The sequence below is a fragment of the Leptopilina boulardi genome, unplaced genomic scaffold (genome assembly GCF_019393585.1).
Source record: "Leptopilina boulardi isolate dan_hultmark-lab unplaced genomic scaffold, ZJU_Lbou_2.1 LbouV2_194, whole genome shotgun sequence".
NCBI lineage: Eukaryota > Metazoa > Arthropoda > Insecta > Hymenoptera > Figitidae > Leptopilina > Leptopilina boulardi.
The window spans coordinates 621,818-648,322 of NW_026137745.1; the positions used below are offsets into that span (position 1 = coordinate 621,818).

The 26,505-nt window shown below is 26.5% G+C and overlaps 2 protein-coding genes across 4 annotated transcripts in view; one reads left to right on the plus strand and one right to left on the minus strand.

Moving 5' to 3' along the window:
* Positions 1 to 26,505, plus strand: part of LOC127278052 (arrestin domain-containing protein 1-like) — a 562,072-nt gene that overhangs the window by 454,738 nt on the left and 80,829 nt on the right. The gene's annotated exons all lie outside the window — the stretch shown is intronic.
* The window catches only part of LOC127278046 (uncharacterized), a 96,525-nt gene that overhangs the window by 17,387 nt on the left and 52,633 nt on the right, over positions 1 to 26,505 (minus strand). The window contains exons 8-9 of the mRNA XM_051299553.1: positions 10,719 to 10,841; positions 2,214 to 2,306 (exon numbers count right to left, since the gene is read on the minus strand). Of these exons, the coding sequence (XP_051155510.1) occupies positions 2,214 to 2,306; positions 10,719 to 10,841 (216 nt within the window). The remainder of the gene's footprint in view (positions 1 to 2,213; positions 2,307 to 10,718; positions 10,842 to 26,505) is intronic.

Consider the following 26,505-nt stretch of genomic DNA (forward strand, 5'->3'; position numbering starts at 1 on the left):
CTATTATCCACTAATTTTATATATATGTATTTGAACCAAATAAATAATGTTTGGTGAAAAATAAAATATTTAAGTGATATAAATAAACTAATTGAGGACGTATAAATATTCTCAACATTTAATTTAAAAGAATTTTTACGGCGTCAAATCTTATAAATTATCAACTTTTTATTTAGTAAAATTATAAAAAGCAGATTTTCTAGTACTTCGAATTTCAAATTAATACAATTTCAATTTAACGGAATTTATGTCAAGAAAAATTACATAAAGAACAAATTCTTTTAACAGAATATTTTAGTAAATTTTGATTTATGAAAATATTTACTTAACAGAATTGTCATTGAATAAATCCACAATTAATAGAATTTCTATTTAACAAAATTCTTAATTAACAAAGTTTTTATTAAAGAAAATTTTAATTCGAACTAATTCTTATTTAACAGAATTCTCATTTAAGGCCAGGTCTAAGTGAGACAGCGCCATCTACATTGAAACTAAAATTTTGGAAAATTTTCAACAGCCTTTTCTTGAAAACAAGAAGGTAAAATGCTTTTTCCTTTATGGATAATTGATTGTTGGCAAGATATACACGAGCTAAAATTTTTTTTGAGTTAAAATAATAAAAAAAAATTCATGTCAATAAATTAAATATGAGCACTTTTTTCACAAAAACTGTAACAGTACTTTCTCAGAAATTACAATCAAAAATGCAATTTCCATTTGGAAAATTAATAAACGCTAAAAAATACACGACCTAAGATTTATCAATCACGAAAATAACAAAAAAAAGTATTTTAACATAACATATTTTACTCATTATGACAGCCGTTTGGCAGGTTATGTATGTCACCAGACGTTTCGCGGTTTTGCCGAAAGGAGGAGATTGGCGCTGTTGCTAACCACCTGAAATACATAATCTACCAAAGGGTTGTCACAATCAGTAAAGCAGTATCAATATGCTTAATATTTAATAAAATTTTTTTTTATTATTTTCGTGATTGGTAAATCTTAGGTCGTGTATTTTTTAGTGTTTATTAATTTTCCAAATGGAAATTGCATTTTTGATTGTAATTTCTGAGAAAGTACTGTTACAGTTTTTTGTGAAAAAAGTGCTCATATTTAATTTATTGACATGAAATTTTTTTTATTATTTTAACTCAAAAAAAGTTTTAGCTGGTGTATATCTTGCCAATAATCAATTATCCATAAAGGAAAAAGCATTTTACCTTCTTGTTTTCAAGAAAAGGCTGTTGAAAATTTTCCAAAATTTTAGTTTCAATGTAGATGGCGCTGTCTCACTTAGACCTGGCCTTAAGAAAAATTCTACCTAGTTCTTTTTTTTGTCAATTTTTCTAGACATGAATTTCGTTAAATTGAAATTATATTAATTTAAAATTTTAAAAAAAGTATTTAAAAAAAATGCTTCATAAGAGTTCTGCTAAATAGAAATGCTTTTTAATCGAATTTTAGTTAAATGTAAATTGAAAATTTTGCATAATATAAAATCAACTTTATACAATTTTGCTAAATAGAAATTCGTTAATTTAATATTCGACGCCGTCAAAATTTTTATAAGTTAAATATGGGTATTAGCATTAAATAATAAATTATTCGTATTAATGAATAATTTACTTTATTTGAAGTTGAACCGATAAAATAAAATTGTAACAAATAATTTTTATTTATATTAAAAAACCAAATATTTCAATGAAAAAAAATTAATTAATTGTTATCCAAGTTTAAAAAATCATTAATTAAATTCAATAAATAGTAGTAAATAATTATTTACTTAATGAATATAAGATATATCACATGCTTAATAATTGAGTGTGAAGGCCAACCTTTTTAATTTGCATTTGCTTTGGGAAAAAAGTAAAAAAAATTTTGAAACTAATAGTTACTTTAATTTATTTATAAAAAATTCCAGAAAATTAAAGAAATTCCCTGACTTTTCCCTGACTTTTCCCTGACTTTCCTGACAGTTAGACACCCTGGTTATACAAATCAGAAATTTGCTAAATAAAAATTTTGGAATAATAAAAAATCGGTTAAATAACAATTCTCCGATGTCAAAATTTTAATAAAATTTCAATCCCCTGGAAACACGAACAATAATTTTATTTCTAGTGAATAAATATTCATACATCCAAATTAATTAAAATTAAATGCTAATCAGAATATTAAAAAAAAAAAAATTGTTTTCATATAAATACCTTTAATAGAAGAGGAACTCTTTTGTTTATTTGGGATGATTGTCGCGGCTCGTCGTACAATTGGTGCTTTTCTCGTTGCCGATGGACTTTTTTCTAAAAACAAATAAATAAATTATTAAAACCCAAGAAAACATATTTTTATATTTCTCTGGAAAAAAAAACAATTTCAACACATAGAGAATAAAAATTATTCAAAATATAAATGAATTTTCAAAAATGTCTCCGAAAATAAGTTTTTTTTACAATAACAATTATCAATTATCAATAATTATAATAAATTATTAATTACAATTTATATATAATTATTAAATTTTTCTATTAAAAAATTGAAAACTTATGTTATTAGAAAAAATATTAAATGCCTTTCCTTATTTTCATTAATAATAATTAATTTAATTACCTGATATGTTTAATTTTGTTAATATAGAAAAAATTGTTCTTTACACAATTCACACATTAAGAAATAAATTTATAAGAATTAAGTAAAAAAATTTCACACGCTCACAACTTGCAGCACATTGAACAATTTCCCATGAAGGAATGGAATTTTCTGCTAGTGCGAGAAATCCCACAGATGGGGACAGACTGACAGCATTTGCAACAAACCTCGCAGTAAACCCAAGGAAGTAATTTACCAAAGACCCAAACCTACATAAAATCAACAAACTCCTCAAATTTGCCCTGCGATGGTATGGATATACGATCGCCGAGCAGTAAAACGTTAAAAAATATTTTAAAAGGAAAAAATTTCTCTTCTTCTCTTACTTTTATTTTCAAAAGTTTCACATTTTTTATTATTATTATTTTTTTATTTATTATTATTAAATTATTTTTATTATATTAAATTATTATTAAATTGTTTATTCTTTAAAAATTATTATTAAATTATTTTTATTTGATTAAAGTGTTATTAAATTATTTATTTTTTCAAATTATTATTAAATTATTTATTTTAACGTTCAATTGTACAATTAAGTTTTAAAAAAATGTCCTAATTAAAAAAAAAAAGAAAATTACAAAACTTCACTTCTAACAATAAGAAAAATTAATTATTATAAATAAATTACAACATTGCTAAAGAAATATAATAATTAACTTTTTTTACACCCCAGATAATTAAAGTTTCTATAATTAATGTTTTCTTTGAACTGCGAAAAAATTCAAATGGTTTTTTTTTTCTAAAACCATAATTTCTTTAAAAATTCAATTTAGCGGAAATATAATGGTTATAATAATAATTATTATATTTTAAGTTGAAAATTTCCGTTCCGTTAAAGTGCGAAGTCGAACACTATTTTAAAGAGAGAACAATAAGGATTTCACCTTCCTTCACGGAAATGTTAATGCACTGTCACAAACAGTTTTATCTAATGAACCCCCCCCCCCCCCCCCCCTTCAATTGGGAACCTACTTTGCAACTTTACTTGCAACTTTATTTAATTTTGAAATAATTAAAAAATAACAATATTATTATTTTACCGTCAAAATTGCAAAATTAATTAAATAAAAATGAAAAAAAAAATTATTGCATTATAATATATGTAATTAGAAGGAAATTCCAGTATACACGAAAAATATCATGTATTCTATAAAAGTGGGATTTTCCTTTTGGCGACGAGGACAAAATAAAAATAGGACAAGAAAAGGATTCGAGCGACATTTTTGAATAGCTAACACCAGGTGTTGTAGACATGAGAATGTATGTCTAATACGCTCAGGTATATTGTCGTTATTTTATTTACTTTTCTATAGAATTCTTAGGAAATTTCTCTCGATTTTTCCAAGCACTATAAAATTAATATGTTTAGGTAAAGGTGCTCATAAAATCTAACCTATAAATTTTTTTTATGTACTTTTTATATTATTGCTTTCTTATGGAGGAATTATTGTAATACCAAAATTATTCAAAATCGTTTTTTTGATATAGAAATCTTTATATTTTTTGACGTCAGGAATACAAAAATTATATTTTTAAAAAATGTTACGTGAGTGTATATGTACACTGTAAAAAAAATTTCCTGTAAATTTACTACTTTCAGAGTAGTACCTAATATTACATTCTTTTAAAGCAGTGATTTTACTTAATTAAATGAGGCAAATTGACTAGGTTATGTTAGCATTTTTACAAAAAAAACTGTAAAATTACAAATACGGTAGTAATTATGTCACATTGAAAGTGGGTAATATTTGGTACTACTTTGAAAGTAGTAAATTTACAGAAAATTACGAATGTGCTACTTTAAAAGTATAAAGTTTAAATCAGTTATTGTATATTTACTGCTTTCAAATAAGTTCAGTTACAGATTACAAGTTCAATCCGTAAAATAAGACAAAATTTTTTTTTACAGTGTATTATTACATTTTCAAAAATATCTCGAATTCTATAAAAGCTATACACTCAGAGAAAAGTTTTCTTTGAACTAAATATACACCATTTGTTTTGTATTAACACAATTTTTTCGATTATTTTAACCTTTAAACTGCTCTAGGTACTAAAAAAATTACGCTTAATGCTTTTATGTATATATCAAACCGCTATTTATTTTTTTTATGTTTTTCTATAGTGATTTTAAATTATGTAATGACAACTGTCGTATACATTTTTTATTTTTTTACATTGAAAAGTCTTTTTTATTATTTTATTTATAAATAATTATTTACATGGTGTTAGCATGCACTGTAAAAAATCTTTTTGGAGATTGCACATTCACAATTTGTATTTGTGTTAAAATTTGTAAAATTACTATATTCAATAAGGTTATGTTACTACATTAAAAAAAGCACTTTTACAATTTTCTGTAAATTTACTACTTTCAAAGTGGGTAATAGGTGACGGATGCAACAACTAATTATGTTTCACCTATTACCCACTTTGAAAGTAGTAAATTTAAAGAAAATTGTAAAAGTGCTTTTTTTAATGTAGTAACATAACCTTATTGAATATAGTAATTTTACAAATTTTAACACAAATACAAATTGTGAATGTACAATCTCCAAAATGATTTTTTACAGTGTGTTTACAGAATCACAAAAACGTCACCTAATGATTGCAGGTTATGATGACTGACAAAACAAGATGCGCAGAAGTTACACTCTTGGCTGTATATGCCTACACTTTTTTGTCCTTTTCTAACTCACATGTTGTCATGACATCACGTGCGTTAGAAAAGGACAAAAATGTTTAGGCATATAAGGCCTAAGCAGAATGAAACCTCTAATCGTAAATTTTAAGCTTTTACTCTCTAAATTTGAATCAGTATGGAATTTCACTGGTATACCAGTTATAAGTATGCCACTGGTTTCATTCAGTGAAAATTTCACTGGAAACCAGTGTATTTTCACTGATTGACAGTGAAAATCTCACTGATTGAATTAGTGAAATCTGTTTTATCAACAGAGTCTACTGATTCAATCAGTGAAAATACACTGGTTTCCAGTGAAATTTTCACTAAATGAAACCAGTGGCATACTTATAACTGGTTTACCAGTGAAATTCCACTAATTCAAATTTAGAGAGTACATGAGAGAGAAAAGGATAGAAATATCTCTTTTGTCCTTTTCTCTCTCATGTAAAAGCTTAATATTTACGATTAAAGATTTCATACTGCGTTGACACATTTCTGGCCACGAGTGTATCTATACAAAAATTTACCTATACACTTACAGTTAATGCCGGTATCAAAAACCGATATTTTCACTCTCTTAATTTGAATCAGTGAAATTTCACTAGTGAAATAGCTAGAAGTCGGTTACTGAATCATTTAGTGAAATTTTCACTGAAAATCAGTCATATATCACTGATTTCCAGTGAAAATTTCACTAAATGAATCAGTCAATCTGTATTATCGGTAATGGGTAAAACAGATTGACTGATTCATTTAGTAAAATTGACTGATTTTCAGTGAAAATTTCACTAAATGATTCAGTAACCGACTTCTAGCTATTTCACCAGTGAAATTTCACTGATTCAAATTAAGAGAGCATTCATATTATAAAATTTAACGAATTTTAAACTTTCAAACAATTGTTACCTGTTTTTCATAAAAAAATTTATAGCTATACTAAAAAGCTGAAGTTTCTATTGTACTTTAAAAATATGTAATAAACGAAAAATGTTTAGATAACGGTTTGCGAGAGACCGCTCAGTTTAAAGGTTAAACAAAATTTTTTTGATTCAAATAAATATTTATTTGACCTGAATAAACATTTGGTTTATTTTAATAAAATTTTGATAGAAAATAATTTCATTCAGCTAACTACACTTTTTGTTGATTGAATCAAAAGTTTGGTTAACTGTATAGTAATACGTTTATTTGGTTGTTCCAAACAAATTTTCCTGAATGTAAGGATGAATTTTTTTTTAAATTGTAGATCTCACAGGCATGAGAGTACTTTGAGCGAGATTAATCAAGATTAACAATTTTTTTCGCTTTTTAAAATTAACAAAAAAAATTTTTTGCTCATAAGTTAAAAAAATGTCTTAACAACAACTAATAGATATTTTTATTCTTTCATTTTGTAGAGTTTTTAAAGACGCATGTTTTGACTTATTACACTGAAAAAAAATAGTATTGAATCAAGAAAACCTATGTACTTGACCGTATTTTATACCAATATTTTCTTGATCCAAGAAATTTTTATTAGTTTGAAGTAAATTTTCTTGGATCAAAAAAATATTGGTATAAAATACGGGCAAGTACATATAGGTTTTCTTGATTCAATACTATTTTTTTCAGAGTAGCGAACACTTTACTGTTACTCTATAACGAGAGTTATTAAAATTATAAAAATTAAAAATTTTGAAAAATCTTACTTTTTTGCATTATTTGTTTAAAAAACTTTATTTAACTTCAAAATTATAATAATCAATTTAGAAAATATTTAAAACTATTTATAATATTTACATTTTATTTATCAATTCATTTATTATTTAACAATTTACTATAAAATATTATTTCAAAATTATTGATTTAAAAACGAAACTTTTGGTGTTGTTCTGTTATTAAATTTTCATTTAAGTTTTAATATATTTCATCTATTTTATAGACGCTTTTAAAACTTATAGATCGACCTATTTTTAAACACATTATAAAGCCTGAAATTAACAAGTTATTGACATTTAAAAATTCTAAATTTAATTTTTAAAAGTGCCATTCTTAAAAATTAACTTCAATTTGTAGTCAATTTTCAAAAAAAAAACAAAAAAAACAAAATTATTGTTACACGATTTTTAAAATTATTAGAATACTAATGGGATCGGCTAAACTGCAATACGCCATCTGGTGGGGACCCATTCTCTCCCTCCATTTTCTTTCTTTGTCTCTCTTCAATTAATAGGTTAGAAAGAGTAGAAAAAACAAAATGGAGGGAGAGAATGGGTGAAAGTTACTAGATTGTTACTAGACCACCGTTCCCAAAAGAAGTTATCATAAATTGATCACAAAAAATTTTCATGGGGAAGCAAAGTGTTTGTTAAATGAACCCAAAAAATTCATACTTCATTGACAGCTATTTTATTACTATTATAATATTATTATTATATTATTTCGTTTAATAATAATTATAAAATTATAAAAAAAAATTATAAACAACTATAAATAAAATAAATAAATTATTCAATTTTTTAATTAAATTACGTTTATAGTTTTGCATTTAAATAATATTTAATATTTAAGAAATATTTAAATAAAATATTAAAATTATATATACAAAAACAACAGTAATAAAATAAATTCTCTCACATATATTGCTAAGTAAGACTAAAATTAGTGCCTTTAAAATAAGAATCGTATATACATAGGATATAAATCTCACCACTTTAAGAAAATAAAAAGAATTTAAATTTAGAAAGGTTATTAAATTAAGCTTTTTATGTCTATCGGGGATTATTCCTCAATCCTCCAAGTCAGATACTAAAAGTTCTTGGATTGGCTTGATAATTTGATAAATTTTTGTTCTATATATTATATATATACATTAAAGTAAAAAAACATTTAATTTCAAAATTAACCCTTATTTTTCAATTTTGATCCATTTGGATATTAAATTTTTTTTTTCATTCGAAAACTAATATTTTTTCAATAAAATGTATATAAGTGATATTTCTTACTTTTATTTTAAAATTTATTATTCGCTTGAATGAAATTATAATAATGATTGATTTAAATTTAAGGGTTAGTTTAGAATGGACGCAAGTAAATTTCCACTGGAATTAAGGCCAACGCACAATAGCTTCGCGAAAGTCGTTCGCGAACGTGAAGCATGAGTTAGATAAGGACAGAGATATATTTGTGTCATTTTCTATCTCACACACCTCGTTCGCAAACAACTTTTGCAAAGCTATTCTGCTTGGGCCTTTACAGTAGAACGTTCGAAATGTGCCATATCTTTATATTGTTGACACCTGCCTCACCCTGCTTTTCTTTATTCTAGTTCCCCGCCAAATATCGAAAAAAGCTACCATTCCCTGCAAAGTTTCACAATTCGGATGTTTCTCTAATTATTTTCTACTATTTATTGTCAATAACATTTTGACATGATTCTTAACCTAAAAAATTATTTTTCGTGTATCGTTCGGAGATGATTCTAAGTTAAAGTTTATTTTGTGTGTATTAAATTTACTGTATTTTTATCCAAAGTGCGCAATATAATACAAATAAAATAATTTACTAGATAAACCAAAGAATTACACAGCCACACAAAATAAAGTGCTCAGGTTGGGAGATCAAAGTACCCTATCCCCATGTATTTTGGGCCACTGAACAAGAATCTGAAGTCCGTTTTGTTTCTGCGCGTGTACGTTTCTTCCTAACCTCAAAAAACATTTCACATTTTTGGTGGTATACGGTTTTTTTTAAATTGATGGATTTATATGAAACTAAGTATTTAGGGGTATTTGAGGTCGCTGATTACGAATCTGATGTCAGATTTTCAAAATTCAAAATGGCGGATCCAATATGGAGGACGAAAAAATAAAAATCATTCGGATCGGCTTGAAAATTGTTACTCAAGGGTTTTTGGGGTCACTGATTAAGAATCTGAAGTCAGTTTTTCAAAATTCAAAATAGCGGATCCAATATGGAGGACGAATTTTTAAAAAATTGTTGGATTTTTATGAAACTTGATATAAACTCATCCTCATCGGGTAATGCTAATGCATACGGTCCAGGTTGAGTTTATTTCAAGTTTCATAAAAATCCAAAAATTTTTTTAAAAATTAGTCCTCCATATTGGATCCGCCATTTTGTATTTTGAAAAGCTAACTTCAGATTCATAATGAGCGACCCCTAAAACCCCCAAGTAACAAATACTATAAAAATCTAAGAATTTTTAAAAAAATTTCTAAAAAATAATTATTTTTAAAAAAATTTGTCCGCCATATTGGATCCGCCATTTTGAATTTTTGAAATCTGACTTCAGATTCGTAATCAGCGACCTCAAATACCCATAAATACTTAGTTTCATATAAATCCATCAATTTAAAAAAAAACCTTATACCACCAAAAATTTGAAATGTTTTTTGAGATTAGGAAGAAACGTACACGCGCAAGAACAAAACGGACTTCAGATTCGTGTTCAGTGGCCCAAAATGCATGGGGATAGGGTACTTTGATCTCTCAACCCGGGCACTTTTTTTTGTGTGGCTGTGATATTTTTCAATTAAACTTAATATATTTAACTGCATATTAAGGATATACTTACTTTGAATTAAACAAAATTTATATTTAAATGAAATATATTTTTATTTGAATAATCAAAATGTATATTATTGAATTAAACCTAAATATGTTTGACTCTGTAACAAAGATATACTAATTATTACTGAACATAAATATGATTGAACTAAAAATATCTTTTTCTCAGTGTACATAAAATATAAATAAAAATAAACAAAAAAATATAACAATTTATATAAAAATAAAAACAATAAACAAACTTTAAAATAATAAAAAAATATGTATAATAATTCATATAAAATAATAAAAAGAAAATAAACGAAAAATTGTTGTTTTAATAAAAAATGAATGCTAAACATTTGTAAAAAAAAAACAAAAGAAGAAATAAAAACAGCTGACTTGATGAATTTAGAAAAAATAAATGTAAAAATCTTCGAATTTGGTGATGAAAATAATTAAGCAGAGGAGCCTAATTGTTTATTGTATATATGGTTAATGGATTCGACGAAAGGAAGGGACGTTAGACGGTTGAGACCATTATACTTCCGGTTAGTTACTCCGTTACAATTGACCAGTTTCATATATGAATATAAAGACAAACATACATGCATTCTTACAAATGGAAGATATTTTTTCTCTAATAATCGCAATTAAACATTTCTAAATTAAAAATTATTAATAAATTTCACAAAGGAATTTTTTTTTTTAATAACATTAGTTTTCATTTTTGTTTCAATAAATTTTTGTTATTAAAATTAATAAATAAATATAATGTTATAATAAATAAATATGATATTAAAATAAATAAATAAATAAAATGAAAACTTACCCAAATTAACAGTTGGAGGATCAAGACACGTTTTCTTTGCTTCATAACTATTTGTACGTGAAACCTGATTGCTTCTTCCATTTACTTGTCTCCTCGTTTGATTATTCGTTGGAGGTGATCTCTCTGAAATAAATAAAAAAAATTATTTAATTTAATTTTTTCCCTCTTTTTAATTTTAATTTGTAATTAATAATTTGAAAAATTGTCCATTCTATTTTTTAATAGAAATAATGTTAGAAAAATACTGAAACACAAAATTGTAAATTTTAAGTTTATAATCGTTTTACTTTGATTATAAAAATTCTTTATTTTTAATTATATGTAAAATCAAAATTAGTTTTTACTTAATATTTTAGATCAGTTGTTTGTATTGAGAATGGATTTGTGTAATTTTAGGTATAAAATATCTATGAGTCAATGCGGTTGTATGGTCGGAGTACCCGCCTCGCGTTTCAGGAGTCTTGGGTTCGATTCCCCATGCCTACGAGATTTTTCAAAATTATGCTTAAGTGTTTTCTATATTCTATATGTAATAATCTTAAATAAAATATAAGTTAGAAATAAATAATTGTAAAAACAGTCATTTATAAATAAATAATAGAAAAAGTAATAAATAATAGAAAATTAATTTCACAAAATAGTGCAATTTAAAGGAAAACTAACAAGGCCCTGATAAGTTTTCCCTAAGTAGGGTATTGGTCAGTAACAAAATAAAACAGCCTTGTCGGGCACTAGTCAGTTTTCCTAGAATAGACTAAATAGCGAAATCTGGTCAGTACCCCATCAGGCACACGCATTTATGAGATAAAAAAAATTGAATACGAAATAAAAATTTCTAAAATAAAAATCACAATTTTAATTGTAAATGAATGTCAAATAAAATAATAAATAAATAAGGATAAATATTTAGATAAAAAAATTTCTTCTTTAAGTTATTTCTTGTAGTATATAAATTTAGAGAGTCTATACAATAATTATTTTATTGTACTTCAATAAAATAATTATTTAATGTACAATTTTACCAAATATTTTAATTTTTTTTTTACATTGAAAGTAATTTATTTTTATTATAGTATAATAAAATAGTTATTGTCAACCTTAATTAAATATGTTTATTGAATAAAGAGAGATTAAAAAGAACAATAACCTATTAAGGACAACTAAATTGAAATCAATGACTGTGTAAATTTTTGAGAGGTATATATATACTATACACCTACGGCATAGTATATTCATTCATATTTTTTATCTGCAGGTGTATTTATACGTAGGATGACAAGGGCCTCACTCTGACAATGAAAATTTAATTATACATGTATATGTAGTATATAAATAAATATGTATTTCTATATACATATATAAATAAGGAGTACGTTTTTTTTAACAATTTTTTTCTTTTTTACAATTAAAAAATAGAATATCAATTTTCCAGTCCAGACCTTGATTAGTAAAAGAATTCCTCTTTATTTAAGAGTATATATAATTACCTATTAATATAATAGAATACAATTATAAAAAAAATTGTATCATTAGTTTTTAAAAAAAGCGCCTTTATTTTATATTAAATTTTTTTTTTAAAAATACTCTGAAAAAAAAATTTAATTAATTCAAAATATAATTGGTTACTTGACTATTATCAAATGAATGTTTATTTGTATCAAATAATTTTTATTTGAGTGAATTGAATTGTATTTTTTTCAAATACATAAATTATTGATTCAAGTACCGTTTATTTAATTCAAATACACTTTATTTAATAGAAATAAAAATTATTTGCGATTCAAGTAACCGATTATTTGAACTAATTAAATCTTTTTTTCAGTGTACAGTTCAAAAAAAAAAAAAATCGCGCTTATTTTCGAATCAATAAACAAATTTTAATATTTTTTTTATCTTTTTTAAATGAGCGCGGAAGAACATAACCTCAAAGTTCTAAGGGAAATCCCCTTAATTCCAAACAAAAATTCTCTTAATTGAAAAGGAAACTTTTGTCTTCTTTCGGCTTTTCTGACTAAAAAAAAAGTCCTTTTCATTTTCATAATAAAAAATAGACAATTGTAAAAATATAATTAATTTTTAATATTTATATATTATATAATAATTAAATAAAAATTAATTCTATAATCACTTTCTCTCGATGTTGAACCTTGAAAATTACTACTCGCAGTTGTAGACGCGACAATTTTAAGTCATCGCGTCGCATTTCTCCTTTTAACGTTCTAATTCTAAAGTTATTTGCGTTCCAGCAGTTCTATTTTTATCAATATAACTATTGAATAAAGAAGTACATCGTATAATGCCATCAATGAAAAAAAATCTATACTTCCACTATAATTTGTCATTAAAAAAAATTAATTGCGATTTAATTTTTTTTTTTTTAAATTTTAAATTATATTTGAAGAAATAAAAATTTTTCAAATTTGTCATCGGGTCAATTATAAAAGTGTTAATTACGTCCTTTTGAAGAAGTCAAGCAATAAAATCGAAAGAGCACATTTTGCAATACCTATATAAATATATTATATATTTCAGTTAATTCTGAAGGAGGAACAAAATCTGGGTCAACTGCTTTCGACCAGTCCTTCCACGTGTTCGGACCGAGAGGATCGTTGGACTCTATATTAAGTTCCACACACGTGCTGTGTGAGGGATAGTCTCAATTTCATATTATTTCTATATCGCTAATTCTGCCCAGCCTTTGATAAATTCCACACAGATTATACACTCGCTAAATATGTTTGTTCATTTTGTTAATCGGGAGTCGCAACTTTTTTTTTTAATATTTGTTAATGTATAAACTTTATAATATATTTTTAGGTGCTCAAATAATTTTTTACCTTCGCAAAAAAAAGTTATATCTTCAATAAACGATAATAAATACATAAAGGAAAAAAACTCTTATTTTAAGAGGAAAATCTCTCTTCTATTAGTCTTTTACATGTTCCTTTCAAAACAAGAATATTTCCCTTTATAAAGTACCTGCTGCTTTTATTCTCAATTTAAAAGGAGCTTTTACTGCAAAGAACATTTTGCAATAATCTTATATTGAGAGGAAAAAGTTTTCTTCTATTTCTTATGTTATCCTCTTAAAACGAGAATTCGTTTTATTTTTAAACTTCCAAATTAGAATTTTATTCATTTTTTTTCTAATTGTTTTTGTTATCCTCTTAAAACAAGAATTCATTTTATTTTTAGACTCGCAATCAGAATTTTATAAAAATAATATATTTTTTCTCCATTCGTAATTGAAAAGAAAACTCGTCTATTGTTTCGAAATAAACTCCCATACACAATGCGACCCATTCCACAAATATGACAAGGCAGTGGCAATCGACCGTTATACTCGCAAAATAAACGAGAACGTGGAATATATATAAGAATCGAGTAGACCTCTCCAAAAAGAACCAGGAACTGAAAAACCTTGCCAAGATCCCCTTTTATCACGAATCTTTAATCTGGAATCTATATTATAAAGAGCAGGTATACAATATAACATAGTATCATCAAATTATATACATATATATATATTGTAGATTGTAACTTTGGCAAAAAAAATAAGCGCTTAAAAATATTCTTTGTCTGAGAGGAAGTTGCCTTTTTCTAAAATCCTCTATAATTTTATACTTGAAACTAGAATAATATTCTTCAACTGAGTTTTTCCAAAAAAAATATTCTTCGTTTAAGAGGAAATTGTGTCTTCTAGAATCAACTACAATTTTATATACTTGAAACGAGAGTAATACTCCTCAATTGATTGTGAGTTTTTTCGAGAAAAAACTGATTCAATATTCCTCTCCTTGTAAGAGGATAGAAATAATTTTTGCCTATATGAGAATAATATTCTCATTTGAAGAATATTTTTTTACTTGAAGAAACTTCCCCTACACCGAAAAAAAATATTCTTGTATTCAGAGGAAAATTCCTCTTACAGAATCCTCTTGAATTTTATTCTTAAAACAAGTTACTCTTTAAATGAGAATATTTTCCTCTAATTTCAAGAGGATCGAAACAAAAGGACTATTCTAGAGCATTCCTCTTATATTCAGAATAATCTTTTTAGAATAAAAATAATACTCTTAGAATTTAGAATAATCTTCTATGTTTAAGAATATTCCTCTAAATTCTAAGAGGATTTCCCATAGAAAGTCGCTCATGCGCAAAGATGATTGCGTCATATCATTTATGTCGCGTCATAAATCGCATATCATACGTGAAAAAGTTTTAGTTTCTGTGTGAAAAAAGGGGAATAAACCAAAATGGATAATAATCTTTTAAATATCTTTATAGAGTTGCAACTTACACATTACATGCCTATTTTTGAAGGTAAAAGAAATTTTTAAAAGTAATTTTTAAGAAAATTTAAATAATTTTGAGGTTATGCTATTTAAAAATTTATTTTATTACGATTTTTATTTATTTTAATTTTATTTGAAAATTTATTTAAAATAAATTTTCAAATTTAATGAATTATATGTTTTGTGCATAAAAATATTATTAAAAATAGATTTAGTTGATTTATTCAAAAAAATTAAAATCAATTTCAATTTATTTATACTCAAATAGATGTAAATCATGGAATAACAAATTTTATTCCTTTTAATTTTATAGATTATATCTATGACATACAAATTAGATGATTGCATTTTTATTATTTCAGAATTCTTTTTAAGATGATATTTTCCTCTTAAAATAAGAGTATCCTCTTAAATAAAGAGGAATAATTTTACATAGAGGACAATCCTCTTAAACCTAGAGGACATCCTTTTGCAGCATATACTAGAGGAAAATATGCATTGAAATAAGAGGAATCCTCTTGAAACAAGAGGATTTTTTTTCGGTGTAAATTAAGAAGCTTTTGATCATTCATCATCTTGAAATTATATTGTAGAGGAAAATGAGAGGAATCCTCACACAAGCGCACCAACTTGACCTCAACGATTTTGATAAAAATTAAAACCATAACAGTTCTTTGTATTAGTAACACAAGGGTGAAGTACAAAGACCCACTAGGAACAAGTTTTTGAGAAAATGCGATTTTTAAACTTATTGCCAATACATAAACAAGAATTCACATTTTTGACATTCTTTCTTAATTATAAATGAAATTAACTTTATTTTTTTAAATTCAAGCATTTAATTATTAATTAATTAATAGTAATTAATTATTTAATATCAATTTATTAACTAATATTAATTAATTAAAAATTAATTTATTCATGCATATAAGAATAATGTATCATTAACTTTGAAAAAAAAAGTATTAGTGAGAAGATTCGAACCCCTGATGTTGAAAACTACAGTCAGAGACCTTAACAACTGCGATATTTCTTATTTATTTAACTTTATTTTTTATTCTTATTGCTGGCAAATTTTAAATTACATTTTCTCAAAAAAAAAAAAGTAATAAATTGTTAAGATAATCCTAACGAAGAGAAGAGAAAATTTTTTTTAACGAAGACAAAAAAAAAAATTTATAAATAATCGCCCGCATATCGACATCGTAAGATTATATACCTCTTTTAAAGCTCCCAAGGCGCATTTTTGAATCCCTGACAAAATCAGTCCTAAGGGTAGTGGTCCGTCCTTTAGATCCTTGTTGGCCCATTCCGAATTTTCTTCTTTTAACTTATTTATTCACTAAATTCACGCAAATTAATCACTAATATATAATCACGAGCCATTAATCATCAATTCCATGACATTTTTTTTTCATGTTTTGCATAAATGGAATTTGTTTCTTCTCCTCTCTAATTTTTCAAGGATGCACCTCTTGTACGGTTCATTCTCTCTCGATGAAGAGTTCTTTAACATCATCGTGTTACGTACTTCCTTGGTTCCAAGTTTGCAGACAAGTTTTGCATATCAGTTTACTATCTGATCTGTACGGAGAAATTGCTAATATATATTTATAGAAGCTTGAATTTGCAGTGCTATTTTATTGTAACTCGTTTCACGTTGGAAACTGTACTTCATGTATTTACAAAGAATTACAGCTTTTAATTATTTTATAATTACAAAATTTCAGTTTGATTACACTGAAGAAAAGTACTATATTGTTTTAATTAAACTAATTTTCTTAATTCAAGATTAATAAAAAAATTTCTGGATCAAAAAAATTAAATATGGACTAATGTAGGTTCAATACTAATATTTTATTTCCATTTTTTAGATTACGATTATAAACATTCTTTTTAGTTGTTTGTTTAGCTATTGAAAAGATAAAAGATATCTGAATAAACTGAATTCAATTATGGCGAGAGTTTATTAAATTAAAGTGACTTCAATTGTGACTTGTCTTAACTTGAAACTAAATGGCATATTTAATTGACAAGAAGGATTGTCATAACCAAAGATATTTGACCCCAAAAATTTAGGATCTAGCTAATTTTGATTTTAAAAGCAATATTAATTTTTAGTTATTTATTTGTTGTAAAATTGAATTAGTTTGCAAAATTCAAAATTTTGAAAGAGAAATAAATGAAGAAAGAACAAATAATATTCTAAAAGGAAATGTCGAATATTTTCTAAGGAATTTTTATTTACTCACCAGATGAATACACTAAAATTTTAAAGTATACTGATAAACAAATTTCTTTTCTAAGTGGCAATGATTTAAAAAAAAAAATGCGCCTATACTTCATTCATAAGAGAGAAAATATATATAAGACATATCTTAAAGAAACCATGTGGTAGTCCTTATTACAGAATTTATTGCTATATAGTTGAATGGCGCGCACCAAGTGAAGCAATATTCCTATATGCGTATAGATGAAAAGATTTCCAGAAATGAGAACTTGATCTTTTATTTTCTAATATAGAAACGTGTTTCAGTGCGTCTATATAACTTTTACTCTTTATTAAACGCCCATATTACCATGGGGAGGGACAATTTCTAATTACTCTTACTTGTGATTACATAAAAAAACAACCAATTTTTTTTTTCCAATCAAAATAAAAAGTAATCTAGAGCCAAAATCTGTTAAAAATCATTTTTTTTTAAATCTATTGCACAAATTATACAAAACTTTATCAAAAAATAGTGACTAAAAATAGTGATTTTTTCGAGTCTATTAATTTTAATTTAGATGCAATGGAAACCAGTTTTTTTTTATATGTAGAGACAAAAGTGTAATCGTATAAATTACGTGCTGCCCTACAGACATTTTAGTATAGAAACTTGAAAAGTAGATGACATCAATTTTACTTCATCTCACACTTTAAAAAGAAAATTAGATCGAGGTAAACACAATGAGAGTTGGAAGATAATTGTCCGCTATTGTGAAATTGGTGTTAATACTATAAATAAATATAACCAAACTAATCAGTAAAAAAGTGTGTGTCATATATAGTCAATAAAATCCATTTCTTAGTTTCTAATATGAAATAATTATCTATTATATCCTCAATTCTTTTTTGAACTCTTTTTGATTTTTTGTATTAATCTTTTCTTTGTAATACTTTAATTTTACCCTTTCTGTTAAATATTTATTTATGCGGCATTAATGTGTTTCGTCTACTACAATTCCCTTAGGTCCCTTTATCCGTACATGGTATGAATTTGTATCAAAGGGACAATAAAGAAGAGAAAGGAAATCTTAATACACTGGATTTTTGTAGTCAAAATTAGTATAGATGTAAAAAATACAGAAGTACAGCTCCAATATGACTTATGAAAAAAAGAAGCATTGATTCAAGAAAACTTTGTGCTTGTCCGTATCTGCTAATTTTAATTCAAGAAAATTTACTTCAAAACTAATAAAAAAATTGCATAGAGAAAACATTCAAATACATGGATTTCTTGATTCAATACTACGTTTTCCAGTGTTGGAATATTAAAACACAATATTCCATTAGCTCAAACAAAAACCACATTTGGATAATTTAAAAAATACTCCAATGGTTAAAAAATAGCACTTCAAATTTTGGCAAATATTTAAAGCGATAATCTCGATACTTTCAACTTTTATCGAAATTCATCAATAATTTCAACTTTCATCGTTCTACTCTCTGCATCTGAATCAGTGAAAAAGTCAAATCAGTTCTTATTTATAAGATCCAGCTATTTGGATCAGTAAAATTTCCCTGATCTCCAAATAAAAATCCACTAATACTCAGTGAAATTTCCCTAATTCGAATAGCTGAAATTTAGCAACTGCTTTTATATCAGTTACTTTTTCACTGATTCAAATTTAGTAAGTACAAATAAAAAAATAATTCAATATTTATTAAGGCATCAATTTACGTAGATTTCACCGCATTTCCAAAATAAATCTATTTTTTTTAAAAAAACACAAATTTATCCAATATAGTGATCCAAAATTCTCAAAATGACACAAATCACAAAACACTTGTATTAAATACACATACACCATATAAACGAAGATGAGCAACAAGCATCAGTTGAAGCACGTGGTCGTATCACGAGTACACCTGTTCGAGGTGACCTCAGTTGTGGGACAACAGTAAACCCACTGCTCGCACTGGAGGACGTTAAACGACTGCTACGAGAGAGAAACCGGGGAACAATCTCGAGCGGACGAGTATTACCCAGGAGGAAGAGTGATGCCGGAAATAACCCCATGCCGGAGTTCAGTGCCGTTGACCCTGTTGCTTGGTCTCGAGGGCCCAGGACATGTTTTACCTCCTCTTTCTTCACCTCCTCTTCATCTCTTCGTTTATCGTCAATTTATTTTCTCCTGTAGATGATGGTATATCCTGAAATGTCCTCGAGAGAGAAATTATTCCCATTTCCGTGGAGAACGACCTTCGGCCGCGGATGAGGCCAAACTCTCGTGAACGAACGTATCGAGAGGGGAATAAAATACAAATAGTGAAAAAAAAATAAATAAAGAAAAAAAAAGACCAGGATGCATTATCTGAAGGCGCGCGCAGAGTATCCGAAGCACAACGAGCTACGACGAGAACAACCGAACTGTATATTATATACATACACCCGGTGCATGGATGGATGGATACACTCCAAACAGAATCGAAGGAATGAGAAAGAGAGAATATATATATGTGTCCATGAAGTTTGTTATACTCTGGATTGTGTCCTGTCCTTTCACGTGTATGAGACCCAATGGCGACGATCTTCTGTAAAGGAGAGGGGCAGGTGGTCCTTGGACCCACAAAGAAGTCGCATTAATTCTTTGGTTCCTTTTCGGTTCCCCCTGGATGATAAGCTAACTTTTAAAACTGACTTTTAAAATTGATTTTGTTTACGCATTGACACACTATTCATGACTTCTTATCTTACTTCTTCTTCTTCTAATTATTATACAGAAGATATTTCTTCTACCAAAATTCTCTATTGTAGTTTGCATATGTATTCGCCGAGAGATGTCGACATGAAGCCGTAACTTGACCCTGAAGATGAAAAAAAATGTTTTCACTCAAGAAGGTTAACGAGTTCTGTATCCCTTGCAGTGATCCAACTGTCAGGACAAAAAATCATCCAATCGAAAATTTTTTCCAATAGAAGTCTTCTAAATAGTTAACCTAAGTGTAAATCACATTTGTAGAAGTTGAAAACTTTCAATGAGCAAAACAATTAAAAAAACTTGTTTCGGAGATTTTGATTCTAATTCTGTTTGTTTTGATACAAATAAATTATTTAAAGAAGTATACAAATTCAGAACTAATAAACCAAGACTATACTTCTCTGAAGTTCTTTGAAATGCTGAATCCGAAACTGACCTCAAAAATGACCCAGCACGTCAGATTCTTTGTTTTGATATGGGCCAAAATTTTGTTGGTCTGTGTTAAGATTAAATCTCACATAAAATGTCTAATTTAATGATTAATTTTTTTCCCTGCACAATGTATATATAGTATCCATAAATGTCTTGTACTTGAAATTGTTCCTAAACAATGCATTTTCTATAATATTTTCATTCTTCAGAAACAACTTCAAGTACAATGGCATTTGTCGATTACACATATATACTTTCAATCTCAAGCAAACTGCCGCACCACAACGTCCTTATAATATATTTCGTACTCGAGTTCATATATTATGACTTACTTTTAATTATAACTTTCTTTATAGTAGGTTAAGATGAATAATTACAAGAAAACTATAATAAATACTGGTTCAATTCTATACGGCTTATATATTCGGTTGTTATAAATAAGAATTGTCGATAAAGAAGTATTCTTTTGTCAAAAAAAAAGAAAATTCTTTAGGGGTATAAAAATAACTTGTTTTCTGAGAGCTCGATAATATCGATGCAAGTTTTCAACATGCGACTCCTTCCGGTCGCCCTTGTTCGCGACGCTCGTTCGATATACATATATGTATATCTCGCAGTAACAGTTACGACTTACGACACTATAAGGACGACCCCTTTCGAATTCCAATCAGTCCGTGACCCTCCCTAACTTCAAGGTTTATAGTACAAGGCATCTGGAGACCAAGAAAGTCACTCAACCATATGATAACATTTTATATGGAAAGAGGTACCAAAAGTGATATCATTTTCAAAGATTTATGCATTAAGATATATGAATGTTTATGATGTATTTAAAGATCTGTTTAAGATCTATTAAAATCTGTTTAAGATCTATTTAAAATATATGTAAGATCTATTAAAGATATATAAGATTATTTAAGATATGTACATTATTACATAACATATACAGGATGATCAAAATGTACTGGAACCACCCCAAAATTTTTTTTGGGCGGACTCCGATACATTTTCATCATCCTGTAATTAGGTAAATTCTTTTAAAATTAGTAAATTAAATCTATAACTTCTTTTTTTTATATAGGGGACAAATTTTTGAAATGTTCGAGTTAAACATTTTAAGTTATCGAATTTAGTCAAAAAATTTGCCAAAGTATTGTCATGGTAGTGGAAGTCTAAATATAAAATATTATTATTAAATTTGATAAAATATTTTTTAAGTTACAGATTTTTGAAATTTTGACTTTTTTGAGAATTTGTTTTGTTTAATTTACGATATTTATAAGTAGAATACATAAAACTTGACATAATGATAATGATTTTTAAAGGTCTTTTTACAGACTACATGTTGCTGGCGATAAAAATTTATTTAAAAAATAAAAAGTTTTAATTTGCATTCATCTCAAAACCGGATTTTTTTCCTTTTTTTAACTTTCTTAATGTAATGCTTGACTCATTTTCTACAAGATATATGTAATTTTCAGAATTTGGATCTTTTTAAGTTTTTGAAATATTAACAATAATTAATCCCCCGAGCGCGTTTTAGCCGCGCACCGAAATGCTAGCCGCGCGATTATAGCGCGCTCGGGTGTTTAATTGTTAATATCTCTAAAACATTAAAAGATATTACTCAGAAAATTACAGATCTTCTAGAAAACTAGCTTTCGTACCCGCCTTCGGCGGGAGCGAAATCTAGTGGTGTGCGCCCAACAGTATTTTCGTGCAAATAATTTTTTGTATAGATAGTTGATTGTTATTAAAAACTTTAACTAATAATTGCACAAATTTGTTAAATTTTAAAATTGTTTAAAATTTTAAATCTAAAAAACACATACTAAAAATATACTAACCTTTTATTTTTCTTTATCAACTTCGTAATTAATGATTTCAAATGTTTTGAATCTCTAACAGATTACCATGATTAATTTGATTTCGTTTAAGCTTTGTTTTGATAATTCTCGAACCAAATTTTTCAAACAGCATCATTATTCTATTACCTTTTTTCATTTTTAGATTCTTTATTTCTTAAAAAGAAACATTATTTAACAAGTTTTATGTTCTAAGCTATATATACAAATAGACTGGTATTTAGCTAATTTTCAAATTTTAATTTCTTATACTTTTTTTACAACTTAAAATCTTTTAATATTATTTAAACTATAATATTAAAATAAAAATCTATAACCCAAAAACAATAATTATAAAAAGGTTGTTACTAAAAAAACATTTTTTCATTTCTTTATATTTGGCATGTTTTTTAATTCTAAAGTTAAAATTTGATTAATTGGACTCAAAAACATAGCTAAAAAAGGTTTAGTACACGGAGAGAAATAGATGGTACGGGGTACTATCTAGATAGTACCAGGTACCATATTTGATCTTACATATACGGACAGCTATCTAGATTCTATCAGTTACTATCCAGATTGTACGGAGTAACATTTTGATTGTAGTGGGTAACATAACCATACTTTTTGTAACATCTTTGATAGTACCGAGTAGCATAATTATAGTACCGGATAACATCTACTTTTTACCATCTTAAGATCATAAGTTCTTACCATCTATTTCTCTCCGTGTAAAATATAACAGAAATTAAATTTTAAAAATTTGATTTTTGGAATTTTTCTTCACAATTTTAAATCTATCAGTTATTTTCTCAATTTTAAGGCAAAAATGCGATTAATTAACCTCAAAAAACTTCTAAAAAAAAGTCTAGTAAAAATAAGCTAAAAAATAAAAAATTTTAAAATTTCGATTTTTACAAAAAGTGCCATAACTTCCGTTCAAGTTAATATTTTTTAATGGGGTATGGCTAAGATTTTAAGTTAGTCTAATACCTTAAAGACTGCCAAGTTTCACTTAAATCGGTCAAGCCGTTTATGCGTGATTGGCGAACAAAATATTGTGCAGACAGACAGAATTTTTTTTAATGCTATTTTTAGAATCCTTATGACTTGAAACGAAGAATTATACATGAATTTTTAAGTTCTAAGCAATGTACAGACAAAAGTCTAATTTTATTAATATAGATTAGTCAACACTCTAAATCTGAATCAGTGACAATTTCACTGAATTCAAATCAGTGGCTCAGTTTTCTTTAATTCACCAGTGCGGAATTTCACTGTGAGAATCAGTGGTTTTTACTGATTCCCAGTGAAATTCCACTGGTGAATTAAAGAAAACTGAGCCACTGATTTGAATTTAGTGAAATTTTCACTGATTCAGATTTAGAGTGTAAGCTTTCCATTGCGACAGTTGAAAAAAAGAAAAAACAATCCTATTCTGCGATAATATGCAAATTAAAACTTTGACCATGATTTCCAAGGCCAAATTTATTTATTTTTAAATATTTTATCAAATACAACAATATTTGATATTTAGACTTTCACTATATCCATTTTTTGTCGAAATTTTAACTAAATTCGATAACTTAAAACTTTTTAACTCAAGACACTTCGGGAATTTTGACCCATATTTATATATATGTTAAGATGAAATTTTCTTCTCAAATATATATATGTATATAGCGAAATGCTGTTTTTTTCCCATTAATTTTCTCTTCCGTGCGCGTTCTCATTTTATACTCCAGTAGTAGAACAACCTGTTCTTCCCTCGCGTGTGTTCTTCCTCCTTTTATAACAAAAGGCATATATAAAAGTATCACGGAAGAGGAGAGCTGAATCCATAAATAGTAAATGAGCAATTAACAAAAAAGGCATATCATTTTATGCGAACCGCTTCGCTTAACAAACATATTTATCAATCATTAAATTTCTAATATCTATAGTTTTGCGATACGATGCTACCGCAAGTTTTCTCTCTCTCTCTCTCTTTATATATTTATTTTGCCGTTAGATAATTTATAATCGTGTCATGTTTTGCGACGGCTTAGGATTATTTATACTTGGCACGTTGGTTGGATAAAAGTCGCTGTTTTTTTTTTTCTTTTTCCACGAACAAAGGGATTTTTGTGTGTGTATCTGTGGGGTCATGATATTCGACTGTTGCCGGAAGCCATAAGGCTAATAAAGAAAAAAATTACAAAAGAAATACAAGGGAGATATGGTTTACTTTCCTTTAAAACGTACACATAAAAAAAAATTCCTTTCTTGTAAATTGTTATACCACGTTCTACTATTTAATACCTTTTTGTCCAACAACGGAAAAACATAAGTGATATGTAAATATATACGTGTCACATATATATATATATATATATATATAGATTTCGTAGGGCCGAATAGGAAATAATTAAAATCGATAAAAAAAAACGATAAATATAAAATTTAAATTGTAATTTTGTAAATATAGAAAGTTTCTCTCAGTATTATAAGAAATATAGTGTAAAATCTGTCACCCGAGGGAAGAAAATAAATTCCAATTTAGTTGAAATAATATATTTCTTTGAATGACCCTATAAAATGAAATGAAGAAACATTAAAGAAGTTTTAAATCTACAATCTAATCTTTGAACATGATGTTTAAGAGTTCTCAAGTTACGCCAATGATGTTTTAAATTATGTTGAGGTGCGATATCCCCTTTAACTTTAAATTCCTAACATCCTGTGGGTGGCAAACCTTGGAGCAAGTTTTCTCATGTGTGCTTTAATATCGCACCGAGCCTATCTAATAGGCCTAGGAAATGCTTTTGTATATTACCAAGAACACCTACTAAAGTATATTTAGACCGATATACATTTACAAATATACATGTAGGAGATCGTATTTTCATATAACTTATTGCGACTATAGATTATTATTACTTATCTTTATTATACTTATTTAATTATCTTGAGAATTTCTCCACGAGAAAATTGCGCGTATTTCATAATAATGCAAAATTATAATCATATATTATAATCTCCATCAGTTAATAACTTCATTAAAATTATTTTTTTATACAAAAAATTTTTAACAAGAAAATTTTATTTTTTCCTATTGTTTTTTTTTTGGAATTTTATAGTCTTCTGTTATAATACATAGATATGTACTTATTGTAATGATTACTATAAAGTATATAATTTATGATAAATATATATACAAGAAAATATATAGATCAGATTAGCAATATTATTAGAGAACCATTTCTGGTTCAAGATTTACTGTACTGTATAATAAAAAAAAAAAAAGTGAAATTTAACTAACCTATCCATCTCAAATATTTATATCTTGACCTACAATAACCCAAAATTGGCACCGAATCTATACGATAAATGCAACTATTTTTTGCTTACGTTTATTGTTAACGTCGGTGACGTTCACAACGTTTATGATCAACGATTTATAAGAAAAAATATCTTTGCAAATTATATTTTTTTTGTCTAAAAAAATTTTTCAAACATTTTTTCGGGGCGCATAATTATTCCATAAAAATCATTCATTAAAATTTTTCATTTTAAAGAATTTTATTAGATATATAATTATTTTTTAGACTTCCACTTGCGGCTATATTCAGAGTCTTGAAAAGAACATAACCTCAAAATTTAGCTCATTTTTGGCGAAAAATTCGAAGAGAGAGAGGAGGGGAGGGTGAAGGACTTGCAGCTAAATTCTGAGTCTTGAAACGAACATAACCTCAAAATTTAGGTCAAAATTCAGAGTCTTGAAACAACGGCGGCGGCGATATCTTTTTGTAATATAGGTAGATAATTATTTTTTAGACCAATTTTCATTTTTTGAATTAACATTTGACAGAATTTCTTTTTAAACAAATTTTTATTTGACAGAATTCTTATGTATCAAATTTATATATTGTACAGAATTCTTAAAATGCCTAATTTTTATTATTTCGAAATTGCAAATGACCGAACAAACAATTGACAGAAAGATTTTGACGCGATTTTTAAAATCCATCAATCACGATTTTCTTGACAACTTTTGATTGGTGAATTTTATACATCGCGCCGAAGTCTTTCTCTCGATTGTTTCTTCGGCTATTTGAAATTTTGGACAAATAAAAATAAGGCGTTTTAAGAATTCTGTACAATATATTTTGATACATAAGAATTCTGTCAAATAAAAATTTGTTTAAAAAGAAATTCTACTGTCAAATGTCAATTCAAAAAATGAAAATTGGTCTAAAAAATAATTAT